The 25203-nt window shown below is 36.2% G+C and overlaps 1 protein-coding gene across 4 annotated transcripts in view; it reads left to right on the forward strand.

The window, feature by feature from the left end:
- ROCK1 (Rho associated coiled-coil containing protein kinase 1) overlaps positions 1–25203 on the forward strand; it is a 124723-nt gene that overhangs the window by 35491 nt on the left and 64029 nt on the right. For 3 of the 4 annotated variants that reach the window (XM_070778856.1, XM_070778854.1, XM_070778853.1), the window contains exons 2-4: positions 1064–1145; positions 22502–22602; positions 23126–23263. In XM_070778856.1, coding sequence (XP_070634957.1) covers positions 1064–1145; positions 22502–22602; positions 23126–23263 — 321 coding nt within the window. The remainder of the gene's footprint in view (positions 1–1063; positions 1146–22501; positions 22603–23125; positions 23264–25203) is intronic. The other variant, XM_070778855.1, reaches the window with a different exon arrangement.

The raw sequence follows: 25203 nt of genomic DNA on the forward strand, positions 1-25203 counted from the left end.
GCAGTTTCCTAGAGAAATATTTTAAGTATTCTAAAATAGCTGGAGTTATTCATACCTTGACTTAACACAAAGTATATCTCCCCTGGCTTCTATTTCTCTTTCAGGCTTTTATGAACATGACTGTTCATGGTCTCCAGATAGTGTGTTTTCCTTTGCTGCTTTTTATTTTGGGGCTTTATTGTAGTCAACTAAATTTCTCCAGTTAAATACAATGAAGATGACTTGGGATTGTCTGACTGTTTCCCCGTTGGCACATGATGAGATATAATCTAAATAGAAGCATTCCTACTTCAACACTGATTGGTACACCTTCTCATTGTCCTGCTCTTGCTTAGATAATACTTAAATGTCCCTCTTAAAAGTAAAAGCCCATGCTTGTCCCTTACTTGTGGTTGTTCTAAAAAGTTTTTCAAAGAAAGAGAACCCAGTATATTTATATACACACCATAAAAATGTATCAAAATGCAGAATTTATTTTACACTAAACTTCACATTTTAGGAACTAGTATTTGATACTACCTTATAAAATATTTGTGGTCCAAAATGTAGGTCATTTGTTTTTTATGAATGTCTAAGAAATAAATAAATTCAGTAGTTAAAGGGAAGTGAAAAGTAAAATTTCATGCCCTTATATGGAGAAAAGGGCATGAGTTGAGGTCACTTGTAGCCAGTTCATGGTGATTTTGCTGCTCCTCTGCCTGAGAGAGTTAGAAAGTGAAAACTCTGTTATCAGTGGTGTCTAACCTTTTTGGCATGAGGGAATGATTTTGTGGAAGACAGCTGCTTGCTTCTACTGTGCCGCTGGGTTCCTAGCAAGCCGTGGACTGGTACTGGCTTGAGGGTTGGGGACCTCTGCTCTATATGAAATAAAAATGAGTTTTCTCTTCTTCTAGTACTCATGTAACCTTGTAGAAGGTGTTAAATGAATGCAGGATGTGTGAGAGAAAGGCAGATAAGCAGATTAAATGTTAAAGCATAAGTTTTTTTCTTTATACTCATGAAAGAGGAACGTGTTCATAGTGTGATCCAAAAACTAACTTTGTTTGTTTGTTTATTTGTTTAGGATGGATTGGATGCTTTGGTATATGATTTGGATTTTCCTGCCTTAAGAAAAAACAAAAATATTGACAACTTTTTAAGCAGATGTAAGTAATTTTTTGTGGAGGTTAATGCTAGACTATATATAATGAAATATTGACTTAGATAATTCAAGCCCTTTTTTTTCTTTCTATTTACTCTGGCTATTTCATCAATAATATCTACATCAGATGAGAAGGAAATAGGAAAGAAACTTTGTCAGTTTGAGTGCTTATCAGGAAAATCTAAAATATCTTGCAGAGAAGGGAATAAAAAGTAAATGGTTAAATAAATATGTTAAACATACATGCACATTGAATTTCAATAATGTTTTATTTATTCTCTATTTTTCTTTTATAAATGAATTAGCTGTTATATTTTAATACCTGCAGGTTAAGAATTGATTACATATGAAAAGCCCTCCTACCTGTAAGATATGAATTTTCTTCATGAAACCTGGTGTATACTTAAGTTTTACAGATGTTCTTTTATAAAAAGATGTTTATAAGATTTTGATATTAGATATTTTGTTTAAATTTTGATTAGAAAACTTAATAGAGTAGTTTCAAATTTTTCATCTTAAATAATTGATAATAAGAATTTTGGTCATAAAATCTTCCCCACTCCATTTTTTAAAATCTATTCCTAAACTATACATATTGATACAGTTAGGTTGAGGTTGTTGTAGTATCTGCCAATTTTGGTTATGTATGTTTTGTTAGAAAAGTTTTATTTTTCTAAATAGTCAGATGTTTTTAACTTTAGATTTACTTTCTTTTATCATTTCTACACTTTGAAATCCTGCCTCAGAATTTTACTTATCAATCTTTTGGGTTTCTGCTTCTCTCTTTTTTATAAAAATATTTTTTCAGCCTTAATTCTGTTTTGGAATATAGTGCCAGATTCTGAATAGTGAACTTTTAAACAAGTTTTATTAATTTCTCACATCTTACTGATATTGCGGGAAAATTTTAGTGCTGTTTAATTTGCTTCACCTCCTTACTTAACAGTACAGAAGAACTGAAAAGATGGAGAAGCCTGACCAGTTCTTTGATGGGAGGTGAAAGGATAATTGCTTGTTAGTACAGAGAGTAGGGGGTGATGGGAGAGTATAATTTGGTGAAGTAAGATCACAAGAATTGGAACACATTTTAAAAAATCAATTACTGGTTTTACTATGCAACATTGCTGCTTTCATAATATTAAGTTTGCCTTTACATTATATTTTGTAAATAGGAACACCAGGAGCCATAGTAGAAATGTTAATAAGTAAAGTGAAGATAAAAAGCTAAACTATGTAAACTGATTAACCTGTGTAGTTTAGTCTGGTTTTTAGATTGAAGAAAAATACAGAGAATAATATTAAAAGTTTTAGCAATTCATATCTAGCGTTAGGTTAAAATTTTGACTGAGTAGGATTTATACCAGGATTGTGAAGTTTGTTTAAGGTTCAAAAATCAATTTGTGTAATTTATCATATTAACATATTAAAAAGAAAATCCATAATATCATCTTAGTAAATACAGGAAAAGCATTTGAAAAAATTCAGTATTCGTTCTTGGTTTGCAGATATCTCTCTGCAAACTTGGAATTGGAGGAAAATTTCTAATGCTGATAGGAGAGGCCACAAAAAACCTATAGTTCAGATTGTATTTAATTGTGTATCACTACATGCTTTCCTCCAAGAACTGGGAAGAGGCAACTCTGTCTTTTTTCATTACTTCATTCACTGTTGTCCTGGAAGTTTTAGACAGTGAAATAAGGTAAAAAGGAAAAAGTATAGAGATTAAAAAGGAAGAATTAAAATTTATTCAGACAGCATTTTTTTTGGAGTACAGAAAATCCTCAAGATTCTACAGAAAAACTTACAAGAACTTAGCATTGAGGTTGTAAGCTAGAAGATTGATATACAAAAAGCAGTTTATTTCTATATTTTAGCAATAAGCAATTTTAAATAGACCTAACAAATATAGCACCACTTACAGTAGAAGCAGAAGCATGAAAAATTTAAGGATAAATTTGACAAAATGTTTGTAAGACCTGTATACTGAAAATGATTTCATATACTGAGACAAAGAAGACCTTAAAAAAGATATTCAGTGTTGATGGATTGGATAATTCAGTATTAAAATGTTAGGAATTCCCCAATCAGAGTCCATGTGGTGTCAGAACCTAAGCAGGCATTTTTGTATTAAAGTAACCATTAATTCTAAAGTTCATATGGCAATATTGGGTCTGGAATAGCCAAAACAATTTTGTAAAGTAAGAACAAAGTTGGAGGATTAACAGTGTTGAATTTTAAGATCAGGACAGTGTAATGAAATGAAAGAGTAAACATATAGATAAATGGAACAGAAATAGATCCGTACATGTACAGTCAATTGATTTTCAACAGACTTGACAAGGGATTTCAGTTCCTAAACCTTACTTTACAATATATGCAAAAATCAACTTCAAATGGATCATAGACCTAAATGTAAGAGCTAAACCCTTCTAGAATAAAACATAGAAAATATATAGGATTTTAGTTAGGGAAGAATTTCTTAGATGGGACACAAATAGCACAAACCATTTTTTTTCTTTTTAAGATAGATGCTATCAAAATTCAAAACTTTTTCTCTTCAGAATTATATTGCTAAGAACATGAACAGGTAAATCACTGACTGGGAGAATATAGTTGCAAAGACAAGTGAAAGAGGAAAATAATCTTTTCAACAAATGGTGCTCATAAAACTGGATGTCCATATGCGAGAGAGTGAAGTTGGACTTCTGTTTCACACCCCATACAAAATTAATTCAGAATATAAAACTGTGAAACTCTTAGGAAAAAATACAGGCATAAATTTTTATGACCTTGGGTTACACCATTGTTTCTTATATATACACCTAAAGTACAGCGGCAGAAGAGAAATAAATAAATTGGGCATCATCAAAATTTAAAACTTTTGTGCTTCAAAACTACACTGTCAAGAAAGTGAAAAGACACCTTACAGAATAGGGGAAAATATTAACAAATCACATACAGTTTGTCCCCTACATATGGACCTTCAAATTGTGAACTTTCAAAGATGTGAACATGTGTTCCATGTGTCCAGTTGTATAGGTTAGATCACATATCTGGCATTCGTTGTCACATGCGTGCATCCTCTTCAAGTGGTTGTGCTTTTGTGTAGTTACTGTACAGAACCCTGTACGTCCAGTACAATATCTTTATTTCAAGCTCAGCTTGTCTATAAGCAAGTGTAAAAGCAACAGTAATGTAAGTGGTACTACTGTACTTTTTAAGGTACGGTACTGTAAGATTTAAAGTGTTTTCTTTATTTTTTATGCATTATTTGTGTGAGAAGTATTATAAACCTCTTACAGTGCAGTACTGTGTAGTGGATTGTTTTAGTTGGGTACCTTGAGCTTACTTTGCTAGACTTAAAACCAATCGGACTTATGAACATGCTCTTGGAATGGAACTCATTTGTATGTAAGGGTCTTACTGTACTTGATAAAGGATTGCTATCTAAAGTCTTACAACTCAATAATAAAAAGACAGCCCAATTTAAAAATGGGCAAAGGGTTTGGATAGATGTTTCTCCCCCTAAAAAATACACACATATGAAAAGTTGCTCAACGTGATTAGTCATTAGGAGGTTGCAAATTATGACCACAGTGAAATATCAGTACACACCTATTAGAAAAACTAAAATTTTAAAACTAACAGTATCAACTATATATGAAAATGCAGAACAGCTGAACTCTGACACATTGCTGGTTGGTTTGTAAAATGGTGAGCCACTTTGAAAACCAGTTTGGCCTTTTTCTTATAAAGTTATACATGCATTTATCACATAACCCAGGGATCCCACTGCTGGGTGTTTACATAAGAGAAATATAATATGTATGTATACACACAAAGACTTATGAGAATGTTTAAGGAGTCTTTGTCTATAATTGCTGTAAACTGGAAGCAACAGAAATGGACATCAGCTGGTAAATAGATAAATAAATTGTGATATACCATGTAATGGAAGATTCAAAAGTGAGAAAGAGTGAATTACTGATAAGTGCAACAACATTGATAAATCTCAGAAGCACTGTGGTAAGTGAAAAAAACCAGGAACCCTGCCCCCAAAAAGGCAGGTACAAAAGGGTACATACTGTGTGACTCCCATTTACATGACAATGTGACATTCACCTTCAACTCCTGAAGTTGTATTTATGTAATATTTCACAGAGAGTAATAGGTTTTCACAGGATAGTATTCTTCATATTGCTGAAATTAATTTATATGGATTTTTATAGTTTTCATTATTGGGTACATCAGAATTGTTTTCTGAATGTAAATGTTTTGTTTCGAATGACTTTTTGCTGACAGGTATCTCATGTAGTGATCTAAGAATATACCTGGAATATGGAATAAGATCTTTTTCTTTAGTAATTAAGCTCAAGTCTCAGTAAAGTATAACAACTTTAAGGTATCAGTTCAGTTCAGTTCAATTGCTCAGTCATGTCTGACTCTGCGATCCCATGAATTACAGCACGCCAGGCCTCCCTGTCCATCACCCACTCCCAGAGTTCACTCAAACTCATGTGCATTGAGTCGGTGATGCCATCCAGCCATCTCCTCCTCTGTTGTCCCCTTCTCCTCCTGCCCGCAATCCCTCCCAGCATCAGGGTCTTTTCCAATGAGTCAATTTTTCGCATGAGGTGGCCAAAGTATTGGAGTTCCAGCTTTAACATCAGTCCTTCTAAAGAACACCCAGGACTGATCTCCTTCAGGATGGACTGGTTGGATCTCCTTGCAGTCCAAGGGACTCTCAAGAGTCTTCTCCAACACCACAGTTCAAAAGCATCAATTCTTCGGCGCCCAGCTTTCTTCACAGTCCAACTCTCACATCCATACATGACTACTGGAAAAACCATAGCCTTGACTAGACGGACCTTTGTTGGCAAAGTAATATCTCTGCTTTTTAACATGCTATCTAGGTTGGTCATAACTTTCCTTCCAAGGAGTAAGCGTCTTTTAATTTCATGGCTGCAGTTAGCATCTGCAGTGATTTTGGAGTCCCAAAAAATAAAGTCAGCCACTGTTTCCACTGTTTCCCCATCTATGTGCCATGAAGTGCTGGGACCAGATGTCATGATCTTTGCTTTCTGAACGTTGAGCTTTAAGCCAACTCTTCACTCTCCTCTTTCACTTTCATCAAGAGGCTTTTTAGTTACAGAGGCATGAAATATTTTAAACTTCAGTCCCGACTATATTATAGGCTGTATTTTCATCTTTTTGTGTTGAAGACTGTATGGGAACTGAAAGGGAAAAGATAACCTGTGACCATTTGACTGAATACCTAGTTAAATATAAAGATTTGTTTCTCTGGACTCTAAACTATAATATCTGAATAATGATGACTACAAAGAAAATATCAGCTTCACATAACTGATAAAGATTTTAAGGTGAACTTTTAGAGTAGGGGTTAGAAAGGTATCTGGATAAAATCAAATTATCTTGGTGGCAGTTAGTCACGTTTTTGAAGAAACATATTTTGGGGGAGGTATTTTTTGGGGCTCCAAAATCACTACAGATGGTGATTGCAGCCATGAAATTAAAAGACGCTTACTCCTTGGAAGGAAAGTTATGACCAACCTAGATAGCATATTGAAAAGCAGAGACATTACTTTGCCAGCAAAGGTCCGTCTAGTCAAGGCTATGGTTTTTCCAGTAGTCATGTATGGATGTGAGAGTTGGACTGTGAAGAAAGCTGGGCGCCGAAGAATTGATGCTTTTGAACTGTGGTGTTGGAGAAGACTCTTGAGAGTCCCTTGGACTGCAGGGAGATCCAACCAGTCCATTCTGAAGGAGATTAGCCCTGGGTGTTCTTTGGAAGGAATGATGCTAAAGCTGAAACTCCAATACTTTGGCCACCTCATGCAAAGAGTTGACTCATTGGAAAAGACTCTGATGCTGGGAGGGATTGGGGTCAGGAGGAGAAGGGGACAACAGAGGATGAGATGGCTGGATGGCATCACCGACTCAATGGGCGTGAGTTTGAGTGAACTCTGGGAGTTGGTGATGGACAGGGAGGCGTGGCGTGCTGCAGTTCATGGGGTCACAAAGAGTTGGACACGACTGAGCAACTGAACTGAACTGATGCAATGAAACGAGGAGGGGAAGATTTGAAAACAGTAATTTTTGGCTGTCTGTGTTTGTAAACCATTATAAATTTAACAGAGATTTTGCGGTACAAGATTCATAATTATATGAATCTTTTAGAAAATCATGCTTACTAAAGAAATCTTATCAGTCTACAAGAACGTAATGGAGATCGTTGTATGTCTGAAAAAAAACCCATGAACCTGAAAGTAAAAATATGGTAGAGAATTTGTTTGGATTAAAAAAATAAACCCAGCAAGGGAAGTTTACAGCTATACAAGCTTATCTCAGGAAACAAGAAAAATCTCAAATAAACAACCTAACTTTATGCCTAAAGCAACTAGAGAAAGAAGAACAAACAAAACCCAAAGTTAGAATTAAAGAAACAAAGATCAGAGCAAAAATAAATAGAAACTAAAAAACAATAGAAAAGATCTGTGAAACTAAAAGTGGATTCTTTGAAAAGATAAACAAAATTGGTAAACCTTTAGCTAGACTCATTAAGAAAAAAAGGGAGAGGGCCCAAATCAATCAGAAATGAAAAAGGAGAAGTTAAAACCAACACCACAGAAGTACAAAAAATCTTAAGAGATTACTGTGGGCTTTTCTGATAGCTCAGTTGGTAAAGAATCCACTTGCAATGTAGGAGACCCCAGTTTAATTCCTGGGTCGGGAAGATACCCTGCAGAAGGGATAGGCTACCCACTCCAGTATCCTTGGGCTTCCCTTGTAGCTCAGCTGGTAAAGAATGTGCCTGTAATGCAGGAGACCTGGGTTCGATCCCTGGGTTGGGAAGATCCCCTGGAGAAGGGAAAGGCTACCCACTCCAGTATTCTGGCCTAGAGTATTCTATGTACTGGATAGTCCGTATGGTCTCAAAAGAGTTGGACATGACTGAGTGACTTTCACTTTCACTTTTCATGAGCAACTGTACACCAGTAAAATGGACAACCCAGAAGAAATGGACAGATTCTTAGAAAGGCACAATCTGTGAAGACTGAACCAGGAAGAAATAGAAAATACAAATAGACCAGTTACCAGCACTGAAATTTAATCAGTAATTTTAAAACTCCCAGCAAACAAAAGTCCAGGACAAGGTGGCTTCACAGGTGAATTATGCCAAACATTTGGAGACCAGTTAATACCTATCCTTCTAAAACTATTCCAAAATTTTGCAGAGGAAGGAATACTTCCAAACTCATTCTGTGAAGCCACCATCACCCTGATACCAAAACCAGAGAAAGATATCACAGAAAAAGAAAATCATAGCCACTATCACTGACAAACGTAGATGCAATAACGCTCAGTGAAATACTAGCAAACCAATTCTAGCAATGAAGTAAAAGGATGATATACCATGATCAAGTGGGACTCATTCCAGGAATGCAAAGATATTGCAGTATCTGGAAATCAATCAATGTGATACACCACATTAACAAATTGAAGAGTAAAATACATGATCACCTCAATAGATGTAGAGAAAACTTCTGATAAAATTCAGTATCCACTTGTAGTAAAAGCTCTTCAAAGTGAGCATAGAAGGAACATACCTCAACGTAATAAAGGCCATATATTACCAAACCTTAACATCATACTTAATGGTGTAAATCTGAATGCATTTCTTCTGAGATGAGTAACAAGACAAGGCTGCTCACTCTTGGCCATTTCTGGTCAACATAGTTTTGGAACTCGTAGCCACGGCAGTCAGAGAAAAAAACTGGTAAAAGGAATCCAAATTGGAAAAAAGTAAAACTGTCACTGTTTGCAAATGACGTGCTATAGACATAGAAAATCCTGAAGATGCTACCAGAAAACTACTAGAATTCATCAATGAATTACGTTGCTGGATACAAAATTAATATGCAGAAATCTGTTGTATTTATACACTAAAAGTGAAATATAAGAAAAATTAGGGAAATACTCCAATATAGCATAGCATCAAAAAGAATAAAATACTTAGGGATAAACCTGCAGGCAAAGGACCTGATGAAAGTAATTGAAGATGACACAAGCAGAATGGAAAAATATATTGTGTTCTTGTATTGGAAGAATCAATATTGTTAAAATGACCATCCTACCCAAGGCAGTTTATGGATCAGTAGTATTTTTCAGAGACCTAGTACAAAATATTTTTAACTTGTATGGAAGCACAAAAGACCCTGAATAGCCAAAGCAAGCTTGAGAAAGAACAGAGCTGGAGGAATCAAGCTCCTTGACTTCAGACTGTACTACAAAGTTATACTAATCAAAACAGTATGGTACTGGTATGAAACAGACATAGATCAGTGGAACAGTATAGAAAGCCCAGAAATAAACCTGTGCAATTATGGTAAATTAGTCTGCGACAAAGGAGGCAAGAATATACAATGGAGAAAAGACAATCTCTGCAGTAAGTGGTGCTGGGAAAATGGGACTGCATAACATTCTCTAATACCATGTAAAAATAGTAAACTGAAAATGAATTAAAGACCTAAATGTAAGACCAGATAGTATAAAATTCTTAGAGGAAAACATAAGCAGAACATTGTTTGACATAAATCACAGCAATAATTTATTTTTTGGATTTTTTGCTTCCTAGATTAATGGAAATAAAAACAAAAATGAATAAAATGGGACCTAATTAAACTTAAAAGCTTTTGCATGGCAAAGGAAACCATAAAACAAAAGGACAGCCACTGGACTGGGAGAAAATATTTGCAAACATTGCTAATAACAAGAGATAAATTTCCAAAAATATCAACAAACAACCCAATCAAAAATTGGACAGAAGACCTAAATAGACATTTCTCCAAAGGAGACATACAGTGGGCCAAAAAGCACATGAAAAGGTGCTCCACATCACTGATTATTAGAGAAATGCAAGAGGTATCCTCTTTCAAAAGGTTCTGTTATTGTATTAAATCACTGCACTAAAGGGTAAATTACATGCATCATTGTAAAAAGATGTTTTTATTTTTATTTTCTCAAGTTTTTATTTTTCCAAGTAATTATATTTAGGAACCTACTGTACAGTATTTTAATGGAGTTTATCTTTTCTTTAGTGGCTACTTAAATTCCTTTCCAAAACAACATTTCATGGATTATACACTTAATTAGATATTTATATATATGTAAACAGGCAGTGATGATCATCACAAAGTTTGTTCCTCTTTCCCCCATCTTAAAGTCTTAATATTTCATTACTCAGGCATGCTTCAAAATGTAAAATACTTATTTTTAAACTTGTTAAAATCATGATACTTTTCTGCTTATTAAATGATATATGCAGGGAAAATGAAATTGTCTCTACAGCTTGTACCAATGTAAAGATGAAAAAGTACTAGATGAAATTATGTGTATAGTCTTCTAGTACAGAATGACTTTTTAATTTTTTTTTAAAGCAAGATAACAGGGCTAGAAACTGTAAAGCAAACATTGACAGATTTTGTCATTTCAAAACTTTATAAAGAAAGTTGGAAAAAATGACAACATATGTAAAAGAATTACATTCCTAATGTTTGAAGAAATCCTTGCAGTCCGTAAGAAAAACAGAAACTGTAAAAATGGACAAAGTAATTGAAAATGTAGTATAAAGGAGAAAAAATTAAAACGACCAATGAGCAGTTAATAGATGAACAAATGCATTAATATTTCAAGAAACGTAGGTTAAAATAAGAACGCCCTTAACCCCTGGCAATCTGAGGAAGAAAGATAAAAATAATATCTAGGATTGGTGAGGTATACTGGAGAGAAGTTAGACAGGATATTTTAAAACTAATAATCTTCAGGAGCATAATCTAATACTTAAAGAAATGTATCTGGCAAAATCAGGTCTGCAAATACTTTGGAATATCAATAGATTATATTGTCATTTGGGCAAAAAGTTAAAACAGCCCAAATAAAAATCAGTAGGACATTTCTGTCAGCTATCCATAGCTTGTTCAGTGAAAAAGCACATTGTAGAGTGTCTTTTTATGCTAGTGAGTATGGATAACACATTTTTAAATGAATACACATAGTCTGATGAATAAATGTGCCATGATTTTAAAAACTGTTTCTATAATAGGTGGTTCTCAGGTTCCTCCCAATTTTTCACTGTTTTAGGCTGTAATTAACATTTTTGTACATACAGCTTGGTATACTTGCTCTTCCTTTTCTTTGGAGTGAATTCCAGGAATTTCTGAGTCAAAAGTTGCATCCAGTTTGCATTTTGATATATGTATTGCCAAAATTCAGTTTTATACCAGAAAGTGGTATAAAAGTTAGAATTTTTATAGTGGAGCCATAAAATTGAATATAGTATGCAGTCTAACTTAGGGTATTACATGATCTTGTTTGAAGTTATTACAAGTAAAATATTACTAAATCAGATTTTCATATACAAATGTTAAATATTCTCTTTGGTTTTAAAATAAATTATTTATCTTGGAATAAACTCATGGAAAAGTTGCAAAAATAGTACAGAGTATCCTGAAGCTGCCCTTCATCCAGCTTTCTGTAATGTTAGCATCTTTTATAGCCGTGGTACATTGACAAAACTAAGAAATTAAAGTTGGTATATTACTATTAACTGCATACTTAGATATCAGTTTTTGCACTAATCTTTTTTTTTTGGTTCCAGAATCCAGTCTAGCATATATCATTGTATTTAGTTGCCATTTTTCCATAGTCGTCTCCAGTCTGTCAGAATTCTCAAGCTTTCCTTGTTTATTTTTATGACCTTGACAGTTTTGAAGATTATTGATAAAGTATTTTGCAAAACTTTCCTCAGTTTAGTTTTTTCCAGTGTTTTCTCATGGTTCCACAGGGGTTTTGGGTTTTGAGGATGAGTACCACAGAGATGACACGTGCTTCTTATCACATTGTATTTGGTATATATGATATCATCGTGATTCACTAGTGATAATATTAATCTTTATCACTGGTTTTAAGATAGTGTCTGCCAGGCTTCTCCCTTGGAAAGTTACTATTTTTCCTTTCCATACTTGATTCTTTGGAATCTGATCACCAGTCCAGCAGATACTCAGTGCGGAGGAGGATCAATAAGCTACATCTCCAGGCTCAGAAGACTACATACTATCTTACAGAGCAAGTGTTTTTGATTTTGACAAGCTCTAATTTATCATTTCTTTCTCCTATGGATTGTGCTTTTGGTGTTGCTTGTAAAAATCATTGCCAAACCCAAGATTGATTTTTTAAAAAACTACTTTATTGAGATATAATTTATGTACTGAAGATTGATCCATTTAAAGTATACGGTTCATTGGTTTTTGTCTGCATTTATAAGGTTGTGAAGTCATTACTTCAGTTACATTTTGAACATTTTATCATCTCATAAAGAAACCCCATACCCATTAGCAGTAACTTACCATTACTCTCCAAGTTCCCCAACCCTAGGGAATGCCTGTATAGATTTGCCAATATGGACATTTCCTATAGCTGGAATCATACCGTATGTAATCCTTTATGACAGAATTTTTAGACTTAGCATGATCTCTTCAGGGTTCATCTATGTTGTAGCATGTATTTCATTCTTTCAGATTGCCAAATAATACCCCATTTATAGATAATGCCACATTTTATCTCTCCATACATTGGGATTGTTTTCTGCTTTTTGGATATTTCGAATAAATGCTGCTGTGAATGTGCACAAGTTTTTATGTGGGCATATGTTTTCATTTCTCTTGGGTAGATGCCTGAAAGTGGAATTCTCAAGTCATATAATTCTGTTTAACATTTTGAGAAACCCAAGATTGATTTTTTGAGTATATACTTTTATTATTTTGGAGTAAATGTATGTGCCTGAACATATAGGTTTTCTCTGAACAGATAAGAGCAGTGAGTGATTGTGGCCATTTGTAAATAATATCATTATATGTTTCAGTAAGTATCTATTGAGCACATGCATACATCAAGGACATATTCATGAATGAAGTGTGGTCTCCACCCTTCAGGAAATGATAATAAACAATCTAACAGAAGAAATACAAACAATTCCAGGCCATGTTGACAGATGAAACAATAGAGAAATAGCAGCGTCCCAGAGGAGGAAGGCAGGGTGCAATGGTAAAGAATCTGCCTGCCAGTGCAGGAGACGCAGGAGACACAGATTCCATCCCTGGGTCAGAAAGATCCCTTGGAGTAGGATATGTTAGCCTGGCAAATTCCATGGACAGAGGAGCCTGTTGGGCCACACAACAGTCCATGGCGTTGCAAAGTGTTGGGGACAGACACACAAACACACACACACACACACAGCCGTGAAGTTGCAAAGAGTTGGGAAGGAGGACACACATGCATGTGTGCAGTAGGCAACCTATCAGATTAAGGAGATCAGGAATGGCTGAGGAGGAGATGGATAAAGAATTAGATCTTGGTAGTGACTTGCTCAACACACACACACACCAGACACACACACACACACACACACACACACACACACACACACACACACACACACAACAGATTGAGGGGATCAGGAATGGCTGAAGAGGAGATGGATAAAGAATTAGATCTTGCTTGGTAGTGAGTTGCTCAAATAAAGTGGGGCTAGTCATTTTAGATGGGTGATCAACATCTGCAAAGGACTGGAGATGTGAAGCATCATCTCTGTGTGGGAAATTGCAAGTAACTGAGAGCATTGTTGAGGAGAATATCTAGAAATAAAAGATTGGAGAACAGTATCTAACAGCCATCTTATGCTATGTTGAGGAATTTAGGGTTTGGTTTTGATCTTTGTTGATCTGTTTCTCAAACCAGATTACTCCTTACGTGTGTTTACACCTGTGTGCACACTGGCCCATCTTCCTGGAGCTTGAATCCTATTTGAACATTTGGGCATAGAATAATTTATTATTATTATTAACTGTTATATTGAAACAAAATCAGGATTTAGGGAGTTGAGTCTTACATTGCAGATTTTCTAGATATGTTTTAGATCATTTTAGAGCTTATTAGAACTGGTTGACTACTTAGAAGTTTGCAAGGCGTACTGGATTTCTTTATGCAATGAGTGGCAGTATATTGGACAAATAGTGCATTGTACACAGTTTTTATTGCCATACTTTATTCTGACATTTTCTTAAAACATTTTTTAAATAATTAGGGATGTCTTACAATCTATAGTGGTACGTAAAATATGATTCACTTTATAATTGAGGACCCTAAACTAGGCAAAATATATCTTCTTCTCATTAGAAAGCAACAGAATCATAGAAAACTTGAAGTAAATGGAAAATGTGAAGAATAAAATAATCTCTAATCCCACCATACTTGGAAACTACTGCAGTTATAATTTTGGTATAGTTCCTTCTGGCTTTTTTCTGTATATATATATATATATATATATATATATATACACACATATATATATACACACACACACACACATATATACACACATATATACATATACATATATACATATACATATATATATATATACACACACCAGTATGTATTTATGTTTTTAGAAAATTCAGTTCATATACCACATGCCGTTTAATCTCTGCTCAACATCATATGTTGAACAGCATTCTATGTAATTATTATTCAGTAACAGAATTTAAATGTTTTGTAATACTCTATTGTACATATATATATTCCTAGAAGTAACATTTATTGCGTATAAAGTATGATTTTTAAAAAAAGACTAAAGAAAAACCATCTGTTTGCTTTCTAGAAAGTTAAAGAGTCTGTATGTGATTGAAATATTTAATTTTTCATAACCCTGAAACTATAAATTTTCAATCTTTCTGCACTCATCTTTTGACATGTTTAGAGATGATTAGCTAATTCGTGGCCTGTCAAAACTTACGGTCGTTTCTTGTGACTCAGTTTGCCCATTTCATCCTCGCTACCCATGCTTCTCTGAATTGATGCTGCTGCTGCTAAGTCGCTTCAGTTGTGTCCAACTCTGTGCTACCCCATAGACAGCAGCCCACCAGGCTCCCCTGTCCCTGGGATTCTTCAGGCAAGAATACTGAAGTGGGTTGCCATTTCCTTCTCCAATACATGCATGCACGCTAAATCGCTTCAGTCGTGTCCGACTCTGTGTGACTCTATGGACAGAAGCCCACCAGACTTCTCTGTCCACAGGATTCTCTAGGCAAGAATACTGGAGTGGGTTGCCATTTCCTTCTCCACTCTGAATTCATACTTCTCTGAATTTTAACTTTCTGCCAGCATTACCTGGCTCAACACAGTTGACGATCACAAATTATTAAAAGGATCTGCTGGTCACACATTCCTGCTTATTGGTCTTGGAAGTAATAAGGGCTTAGCAATTTTATAATTTTGCTTGTATTAAAGTTCATGAGAAACAGATTAATGTTTACTTTGGGGAAAATGGGCTTGGGAGTTCTAAGAATTCTTCAGTTTTAAGTACAGTTACTGGGATAGGGTTCACTCAGTGGTGGTATTTGAGAAAAGAGTTGAAGTAGTTGAGAGGGTTAGCCATGTGGATGTTTAAGGATAGAAAATGGCATACAGAGGAACAGCCAATGCAAAGGCCATAAGAAGCATACCTGGCATGTTTGGACAGCAGGAAGGAAGCCATTGCAGCTGGAGAGGGTTAAGCAAGGGAGAGAATAGTAGGATGATGTCAGAGAATGAAGGAAATGGGGAGCGTAGGTCATGTAGAGTCTTGTAGGCCATCGTAAGATTTTTGACTTTTGCTCTGGGTAAGATGGCAAGACATTAGAGAGTTCTGAGCAGAGGAGTGACATGATCTGACTTGTGTTGTAACAGTACTGCCCCTAAGAACAGACTATTGAGAGACAGGGATAGACACCAGAAATCAGTTAAGAAATGATTGCAGTTTAGAGGCAATTGCAGTAGTCCAAAGAAGACATGATGGTGACTTGGTCCAGCATGGTAGCAGTGTAGAGGGTGAGAAGTTATCAGGTTCCAGATATATTTCAAAAGCAGAGTCAGCCAGATAGGATGTGGAGTATAAGATAAAACAGGAGTCAAGAATGCCCCTAGGTTTTTGCCCCAAGCAAAACTGACCCATCAGCTGACATATTGAAATCTTAGGTAGAGGTTTGAAGTGAGAATACGTCTGTTCAACTAAGTGGATATATTGTATAAGCAATTGAATATATAAATCTTAAGTTTCAGAGAGAGGGGTCTGAACTGGAGGAAAAAAACTGGGAGTTGTTGACATGTCAGTGCTTTTTATAAGTCCACCGAATAAGTGAGTGTAAACAGAGAAGAATGCATCATGAAAGACTGAGCCTTGAGAAGATTTCGTGTTAAGAAATCTGGTAGAAGAGGAGGAACCAGCAAAAGCAGCTGAGAAGAAATAATTTGATGTTGGAAAAAATTACCCTTAGTACTGTTGTAGGAATGTAGTACCCTGGAAGTCGAGTAAGAATAACCGGGGTCATCAGACTGTCAGAAGCTACTGATATATCAAGATGAAGACTGGGAATTTAGCAACACAGTGGTCACCTGTGACTTGCAGTTTTGTTCTGGCTTTTTTTGTTTTTGTTTTTTTTTAATTTTGACCATACTGCACCGCTTGTGGGATCTCAGTTCCCCAACTAGGGATTGAACCTGGGCCCTGGCAGTGTAAGCATTGAATCCTAGCTTCTAGACCACCAGGGAACCCCCTGACCAGCAATTTTGATAGAAAGGTAGTGGCCAAAGACTACCCCAAAAGGATTTTAGAGCCGATTAGAAGGATTTGGACATGGAGTACAGACAGATTTTGAGGAATTTTGCCATAGTGGGGTTGAGTAATGGGGCAGTAGCTAGTGAGAGAAATGGAGTCAGGAGGTTTGTTTAAGATGGGAATGAAAATGGCATGATATGATCCTGTTAGGAAGGTGAAAGCTAGTGACACAGCAGAAAGAGGGGAGAATGGCTGGAGCAGTGTCCTCGAGCTAGTGAGGATGACATCACTGGTCGAGGGATTGGTGAGAGAGCAGTTTTCTCAGTAAAAGTGAAGAGACTAAATATATGAGGGCACATGCTGGTGGTTGAATATGAATATATAATATAAATATATTGATTTAATGGTAAATCTATGACAGTTCTCTTTTCATTGTTTCAGGGTAGTAGCCAACACAGTCATTAGCAATGAACAAGAAGCAGTGGGAGGTTTGAAAAGAGAAAAGAAAATGTGAATTATTATCTCTAGTAGAGTGGAATAGTGAATATACTAAAAAATGTATGATTGCCAAGCAGAATTAAGGGCATGCTTTATGTTTGCGATTATGGAGTTAAAGTGGGATCTGTCAGTATGATTTTATGTATTTATCCAGACATATTCAACTACATGGGTGCTGACATCGAGTTAGCTATAGAGTTAGATTTAGCTGAAATTATGGTTTTGCCAAACTATAATGAGGCAGAAAAGAGCCAGGGTGTTAAAGTTGTATGCAAGCGAGTAATTATAATGCTTGATTGTGTAATTTAAGCTGGGTAGATAAGAAAGAGAACCTTTCAGTGCAGTGAGATACAGTAAAAACCACATAGAGTCAGTGGGTTGGGAGATCTTGGTGAGCTGGGGATTGTTGGGGTTGAGTTGTTGGATGGAGTGAGCAGGAAAGTTGACGGAGTGCTTAGAGAGTGTAGGATGTGAAATGAAGGGAGGACTGTAATTACCGGTATTGATAAGATCTAGTATGTGGAAATGAGCAGCTGAGATAAAGTGGAGGACAAGATCAGAAGTTAAAGGTATTGAGAGGGCAGGTTATTAGAAGTATCATCTGTGGGTGTATTAAAATCCTGAAGAATTAGGAAAATACTGGAGAGAAGGTTAGTAAACCAGAAACCAGAATTATCTAGCAGTGAGATGTGATGAGCTGGGGGTGAGTAGATTACAGTGACAGTAAGAGGTAGTGGGAGATACAACCTTTTAAACATGAAAAGCAAAACTGGGTGAGTGTGAAGAGATGGCAGTGGGGTTCACCTGTTCCGTCTGCATCCAGGGCCACTGGAGGGTGAGCACGTGGAGGGTAAAGAGCACCACTGTAGAGCTGGTGGGGGGGTGGAGTTGGGGAGCTGGGTTTCCATTGGAACCAGGGTTGGTAAGCTACAGCCCACAGGCCAAATCTGGTGCACTATCTGTTTTGGGATGGCTTATGAGCTATGAATGGTTTTTATATTTTTAAAAATAATTTATAGAACATCAAAAGATTAGTAGTATTTCATGATACATGAAAATTATATGGATTTCAGTGTCCATAAGTAAAGTTTTATTGTGACATAGCTATGCTTATTCTTTTCTGTATTGTTTGTGATTACTTTTCTGCTACAGCACAAGTTGGAAAGTTGAGTAGTTGTGACGGAAATCGTACACGGCCTCTTTACTGCTTCACACCATTGCTCAGCACACTAAATCACAGTGCTGCAGTTAGAACTCAGTAGCATTCCATGTGTATCACCATACCTCAGCATTTTATTTTTTCCCCATTGTTAGTGCATGCCCATCATGTCAGAACAGAAAAGGAAAAGGGAACTTAAGTGTTCTTATTTTGCACCACAGTGAAGTGTGGATTATTTCTTCAAGTTGGAGGGTGAAGCGTTGTGTTACTACTCAGTGACACTGTGGCTGTGCTGAAAGGGTGCAGTGGGCATTGACAGGAGTGAATCAGCACTCACCATAACGTTCCCAACTCCCAGGAAAGTAACAGGAAAAAAAGCCCAGAAAATTTAAAAGAGAATATCCCATCACAGCAGAATTTTCTTTACAAAATGAAGGAAGAAAATGATGTTACGACCTTATGTAAGTTTACAAGTGGCTTATTTGTTAGCCACACAGAGAAAGCTGCTTGCTGATTGTGAGTGTTTGCAGCAGCAGAGCAAATATGTATAGAGAGAATAACTTCCTTAAGACTATTAGCTTCTTGGCAAGAACAGTAGTTGCTCAAAGCATCACGACTGTTGGGAGCAGTAGCAGTAGTCAATTTAAAAGCAAGATAATTTTGAGTGATTTTCCTTGACTCTTATTTATTTGAGCGATCAATGCTGAGTTTGAAGTGACTAAAGGATTAACCTCCGTGTATAGTCTGCATAGAACAAGTACAGGCAAGATAGTTGAGGAAACACTAAGTACAACTTGAAGTGGGGTCTGCTGAGATGTGTGACAAGGGATGGTAGTTAAAATTATGTATGGTGCAGAAAATGGCTTAGTTAAACTAACAGATCTTGTGAAAACACAAGACGTTTAAAGCCTGTAGTTTGTATTGTACATCAGCAAGTACTTTTTGGAAAGTATTTGGATCTATCATGTGTTACTGAACCACAGTATCAGTGGTAAACCTCATTCAGTCTCATGGACTTACGCATTAACAATTCTGTACATTTTTGACAGTAATTGAAGCTGAATATTTCCATTTATCTTTGCATGCAGCAAATCAATGTCTTAGCAGTGGTAACATTTCATTGTGATTGTTTATGGATTTGTGTCCCCCCAAATCTGTCTGTTGAATCCCTGCTGCTGCTGCTAAGTCGCTTTAGTCGTGTCTGACTCTGTGCGACCCCATAGATGGCAGCCCGCCAGGCTCCCCCATCCATGGGATCCTCCAGGCAAGAGTACTGGAGTGGGATGCTACTGCCGAATCCCTAGCCCCTTGGTAGAACTGTATTTGGAGATAGGGCCAAACAAGAGGCAGTTCAGGTTGAATGAGATCATAAAGGTGGGACTCTGATAAAATGGAATTGGTGACAGGGTTAGTGTCCTCACCTGCACAACACACAAGATGTCCTGTGAGCACACAGAGATGCTGGATGCCAGCAAGCCAGAAAGAAATCTCACCAGAAACCAAACTCCCTGGCCCCTGATCTTGGCCTTTGAGTCTCTAGAACCAGGAGAAAATCAATGTCTGTTTAAGCCACTCAGGCTGTGTTATTTTACATGGTAGTAAGAACTGACGGAGAAGGCAGTGGCACCCCACTCCAGTACTCTTGCCTGGAAAATCCACAGATGGAGGAGCCTGGTAGGCTGCAGTCCATGGGGTCACTAGAGTCGGATGCGACTGAGCAACTTCACTTTCACTTTTCACTTTCATGCATTGGAGAAGGAAATGGCAACCCACTCCAGTGTTCTTGCCTGGAGAATCCCAGGGATGGGGGAGCCTGGTGGGCTGCTGTCTATGGGGTCGCACAGAGTTGGACACAACTGAAGCGACTTAGCAGCAGCAGGAAGAACTGACCAAAATGAATATTTTTCTTGATGAAGAGAACCACTCCCAACTGTCATTGAATTACCATTGAACACTGACTTTGGACATTAGTTTTTGCTTTAACTTAAAATTACAAGGCAAAACAGCACTTCTTTGCAAAACTGAAATGTAATGAAGTCATTTTGACAACTAATATTGTCTGAATCACAAGTAGCTTTGTAACTTGTGCTGTCAGAAATTAAAAGAAGCAGCGAAATCTCTATTTGCACATAAATTTGCAGCAGACATGTTTTGGGGGCCCAAAACTACAGAATTAATATCCTGTTTATGGCTCTAAACCTGGTATAACCAGAGCCAGGGATCTTTCTCAACTCTATAGGCTATCATATATCTCATTATCTGGTTCATGACTCATTATCTGGTTCATGACTTCCTTATTTCTCATCTAGAGTATTATAGTACTCTTAAAATTCTACTCCTCCCCACCCCCCAGCCTTGCCTTTATTGAGTTTATCTTTTACATAGTCGCTGGAGTAGCTGAAATGTAAATTTGACTATATTGTTTCTATGCCTCTTTCTTTTCATGGCTTCCTGCACAGAGTGGTGGTTTTCAGGTAGGACTCTTCAGGGCTGCTGTAGAGAGGTGTACAAAGCAATTCCTCTGCCACCCACCGTCACGATCCTCGTGAAGCAGAGCACTTTTATCTGTTTTCATATTGTATTGCTTTTAAACTTTAATGTGAAAAATATTTTTTGTTGATGAAATAATAATTTTACAGCTATTGGCCTATAGGTAAAGTTCAAGCTCCTTATTAATGAGATTGGTACTCTCCAGCCTCTCTTTTCAAGTCCTTCCCACAGACTTGATGCCCCAGCAATGCAAACAGTTCTGCTGTGCCTTTGCTTATATTTGCCCATCTGCCTGTTAGTCTCTCTTTTCTTTTTCCCAGCTAGCTAACTGCTACTCTTTTTTTTTTTATTCTTAAGACTTGTTTCAGGTTCTGACACCTCCAGAAAGCCTTTCCTCGCTATCTCCCGCTCAGGCAGGCTTAGGTTAGGTGTCATCCTTGTTATTCCACAAACTCTGTGCTTGTGCTTTATTTCCCTTTTTTGCATTTTTTGGTATTATTATTTGTTTGTTTGTTTCTGTTTCATTTGAAATCCATAAAAGCAGAGATTATGTTTTTAAAGTTACATTTCTATATTTACAGTGGTTACTATAGAGACTGCATGGTTAACACAAATGTTTCTGCAGTAAATTGATTATTGTTTATATCTTGCTGATGCATTTGCAATAGATAGGTGATCTAAAATGAAATGTACTTATATAATTCCTATGTGAAAGTTTACTCTTTGTTGCATGTGTTTATAGGCCAAAAGGTATATAAACACAAGTTTAAATTATACATTTCAAAAGAAAGACATTATATGCAGCTTTTATTAGTAACTAGAACTTAAGTTTAACAGCTGCCCTGTATTTTGTACAACTCTGAAATGTGAAGCTTTTCCATGTAATCTCATGCCAATGTTGACCCATGTGGATTAAAATAGCCCTATTTTAATCTATGACCAAATTAGGAATTAGAATATCTACCCAGTGGGGATTTTAAATTATTGTAGTTTGTAGTGTGACAGGTTTATATAAATAATTGCAGATTCCCACTGTGTGTTTTAAGTTAGTCTTCATTCAAATAGAGAAATATAATAAATATGTGATTCTTTAGCATGTTTATTTTACCTTTGATATTTTATATTATATCTTTTTAAAAGGATTATCAAAACTGACTTGATAGAAAGATTTAATTAATCTAAAATATCTACCTGTGGCCCCTTGGTTCAAAGTTGATATATACTTAAATACCAGGAACTAATTAACTAATTATCCTTAGTATACGTGTAGTATAATGTTTGTTTTTTTAAAAAACATTCTGGTCAGATTTTAATGTAATTATTTAACAGCTAGAGTGAAGTCATTTCAGAATTTGTTGAAAACAATTCTCAGCACATTGAGCATTTCTCTCTTTTACAACTTCATATTTTACCTGTATCAAATAACTTTTAATGCACATCTTTGTTTTTTGTTGTTTCTCAAGAACTTGAATGTTAAATAAGCAGTTTTAGTTATACTGTTTCAGTGATTTAAAATTATAAACTTTTTCTTTTCATACAGATAAAGACACAATAAATAAAATTAGAGATTTACGAATGAAAGCTGAAGATTATGAAGTAGTGAAGGTGATTGGTAGAGGTGCATTTGGAGAAGTTCAATTGGTAGGTTATTTTAATAAGATTTTAAAATCTTTTTAAAATTAAAAAATCTACTTGTTTGTTTAACATATGATGTTTTGGAAAACTATTGATTTTATAAAAGTCTTGCTCTAAATTGCTCTAGACTTTCTTGCCTACCAATATGAAAGCCTAGAGTCTCATTCAGCAGTAGTGTGAAATATTTTCCCCAAGCATTCAAGGGTAGAGAAGAAGTTTCAAGCATCAAAAGAGAAGACTTTACTCCTGATACTACTCCATCTAAAATGCTGTGGCATAATAATAAGTTTTTAAACAGAAAGTAGCATCCATAGCAGAGTGGAGAAGGGGAAGGATGCCATAATACAGGGAATAAAGTTTTTTTTCCTAATATTACTTATGGTATTTAAAGCCTTAACATGATCTTACTGGGGTAATTCAGAAGAGATGTTAAAACAGCCACACAGTAATGTTAGATTATTTAGTAAATTGTTTGTGAAACACTGATCTTTAAATGTTAATGAAAGGTTCATTATTTTCCATTTCAAAGGTAAGGCATAAATCCACCAGGAAGGTGTACGCTATGAAGCTCCTCAGCAAATTTGAAATGATTAAGAGATCTGATTCTGCTTTTTTCTGGGAAGAAAGGGACATCATGGCTTTTGCTAACAGTCCTTGGGTTGTTCAGGTATGCTTTTGCTGTTGTTTCATTGTTGTTGTACTGGTTTGTAACTTGACATATCTGAGAAGCTGACTTTGGTTTTTAGTGAACAGCAAGAGAGAATTTATTGGCAGTTATAAAAGTATCTAATACATCATTTTTAAAATCATAAAATTTAATGTTATTGAATCATCTCTGGGAAGGAAGTAAATATTTGTCTCTCATTTTATGGAATGGAAGAAAATGGGAGAAAGGAAGGAAAAAAAGTTAAGCTAGGCCTCCAAATAATATTGTATTGGCTTCAGGTTTTTCAGTGGAAGGAAAAATACATCAGAAAGTTAGTAATTGTAGGTCCTGATCTTGATTGCCACAGGTCTACCTAAAGTTGTGGCCCGGTTATTTCTATCTTTGAGCCTGAGTTTCATTGCTCAAAAATGTGAAAGTTGGCTTAGATTGGTTATTTTAAACTGAATAGGTACCTCATTTGGAGTCATGGGAGCAAGGAGTTATTTGGGTAGGTTATAATTCTGGGTTTTCTATTGCTGCTTCAATTAGAGTAGCTGCATGTTTTATGTGTCTTATATATTGGGGTTCTTATTAAGATTTCATGTGAGGGGGATAAGATCTTCTGGTTTAAAAAATGGAGTAAAACTACTAAGCTAGATCATTTCTGAATTCCTAGCATGAATTCTGTAGCTTCTTTATTTATACTAGGTAATAAAAACTGTCCTAAGCATAATAGTAATTGGTATAAAAAGAATATGAAATATGTTTAAGATTTGCATAATAAGGCTTTTTATACTTAAAGTGTTTGTTCTTGTTTGTATCAGCTATATAGAGTAGGGTCTCTCAGTCTCGGTATTGTTGACATTTTCAGCCACGTGAGGGCTTCCCTAGTAGCTCAGTTGGTAAAGAATCTTCCTGCAATGTAGGAGACCCAGGTTCGAGCCCTGGGTCAGGAAGATCCCCTGGAGAAGGGAATGGCAACCCACTCTAGTACTCTTGCTTGGAGAATTCCATAGACAGAGGACTTGACGGGCTACAGTCCACAGGATCGCAAAGTCAGACACGACTGTGCGAGTAACTTTCCTTTTCCTTTCAGCCATGTGATGTTTTGCTGCTGGGGGCTATCCTGTGCCTTATAGGGTTTATAACAGGATCCCTGACTTCTGCCCAGGCCCTCCCAGTAGCAGCCGTCTCCACTCCACACACCAGCTATTAGCAACTAAAATTGTGTTCAGACATTGTGGTGTGTTGGGGAGAGTGGGTTGCTGGGGGCTGTGGGACACCAACAGTTTGCCTTTCTGGTTGAGAACTACTGATATGAGAAATGTTCAATGTTGTGTAAAAAGTTAAAAACATGACATAAATATTTAAGGTTAAATTTACAACTTGTGAGTTTGAAGCTTTGTTTTTCTTGATACATTGTCTGTAAATAGGGAAACTGCCACCAGATCAGCAGTGTTTCTTTAATTATGGTGTCCGAGTGATTCACTGTACATGTTAACCTGGGATAGCCATGAGAGACCACTTAGTTTCTTATCCTTCCCTCTAAATATATATTTTGTAATTAAAGTTACTAAGTGAAAGTGAAAATCGCTCAGTCATGTCCGACTCTTTGCAACCCCATGTACTGTAGCCCGCCAGGCTCCTCTGTCCATAGAACTCTCCAGGCCAGAATACTGGAGTGGGTAGCCATTTCCTTCTCCAGGGGATCAAACCAGGGTCTTCTGCATTGCAGGCAAATTCTTTACCAGCTGAGCTACCAGGGAAGCCCATAAGTTACTAAATCCATAACTAAAATAACTAAAGTTACTAAATCCATAGCTAAAATCGTTACACGCTGTTGAAAAAAATGAAATAACAAAAAGAATTTAAAGATATAACTGCCTAGGTAAATTAGTTATAATTTATAATTTTTCTCTAGGGCTTATTTCATTTATTTTAGTTCTATTCTAATCTTCTCA

Source organism: Bos indicus, chromosome 24, assembly GCF_029378745.1.
Source record: "Bos indicus isolate NIAB-ARS_2022 breed Sahiwal x Tharparkar chromosome 24, NIAB-ARS_B.indTharparkar_mat_pri_1.0, whole genome shotgun sequence".
Taxonomy (NCBI): domain Eukaryota; kingdom Metazoa; phylum Chordata; class Mammalia; order Artiodactyla; family Bovidae; genus Bos; species Bos indicus.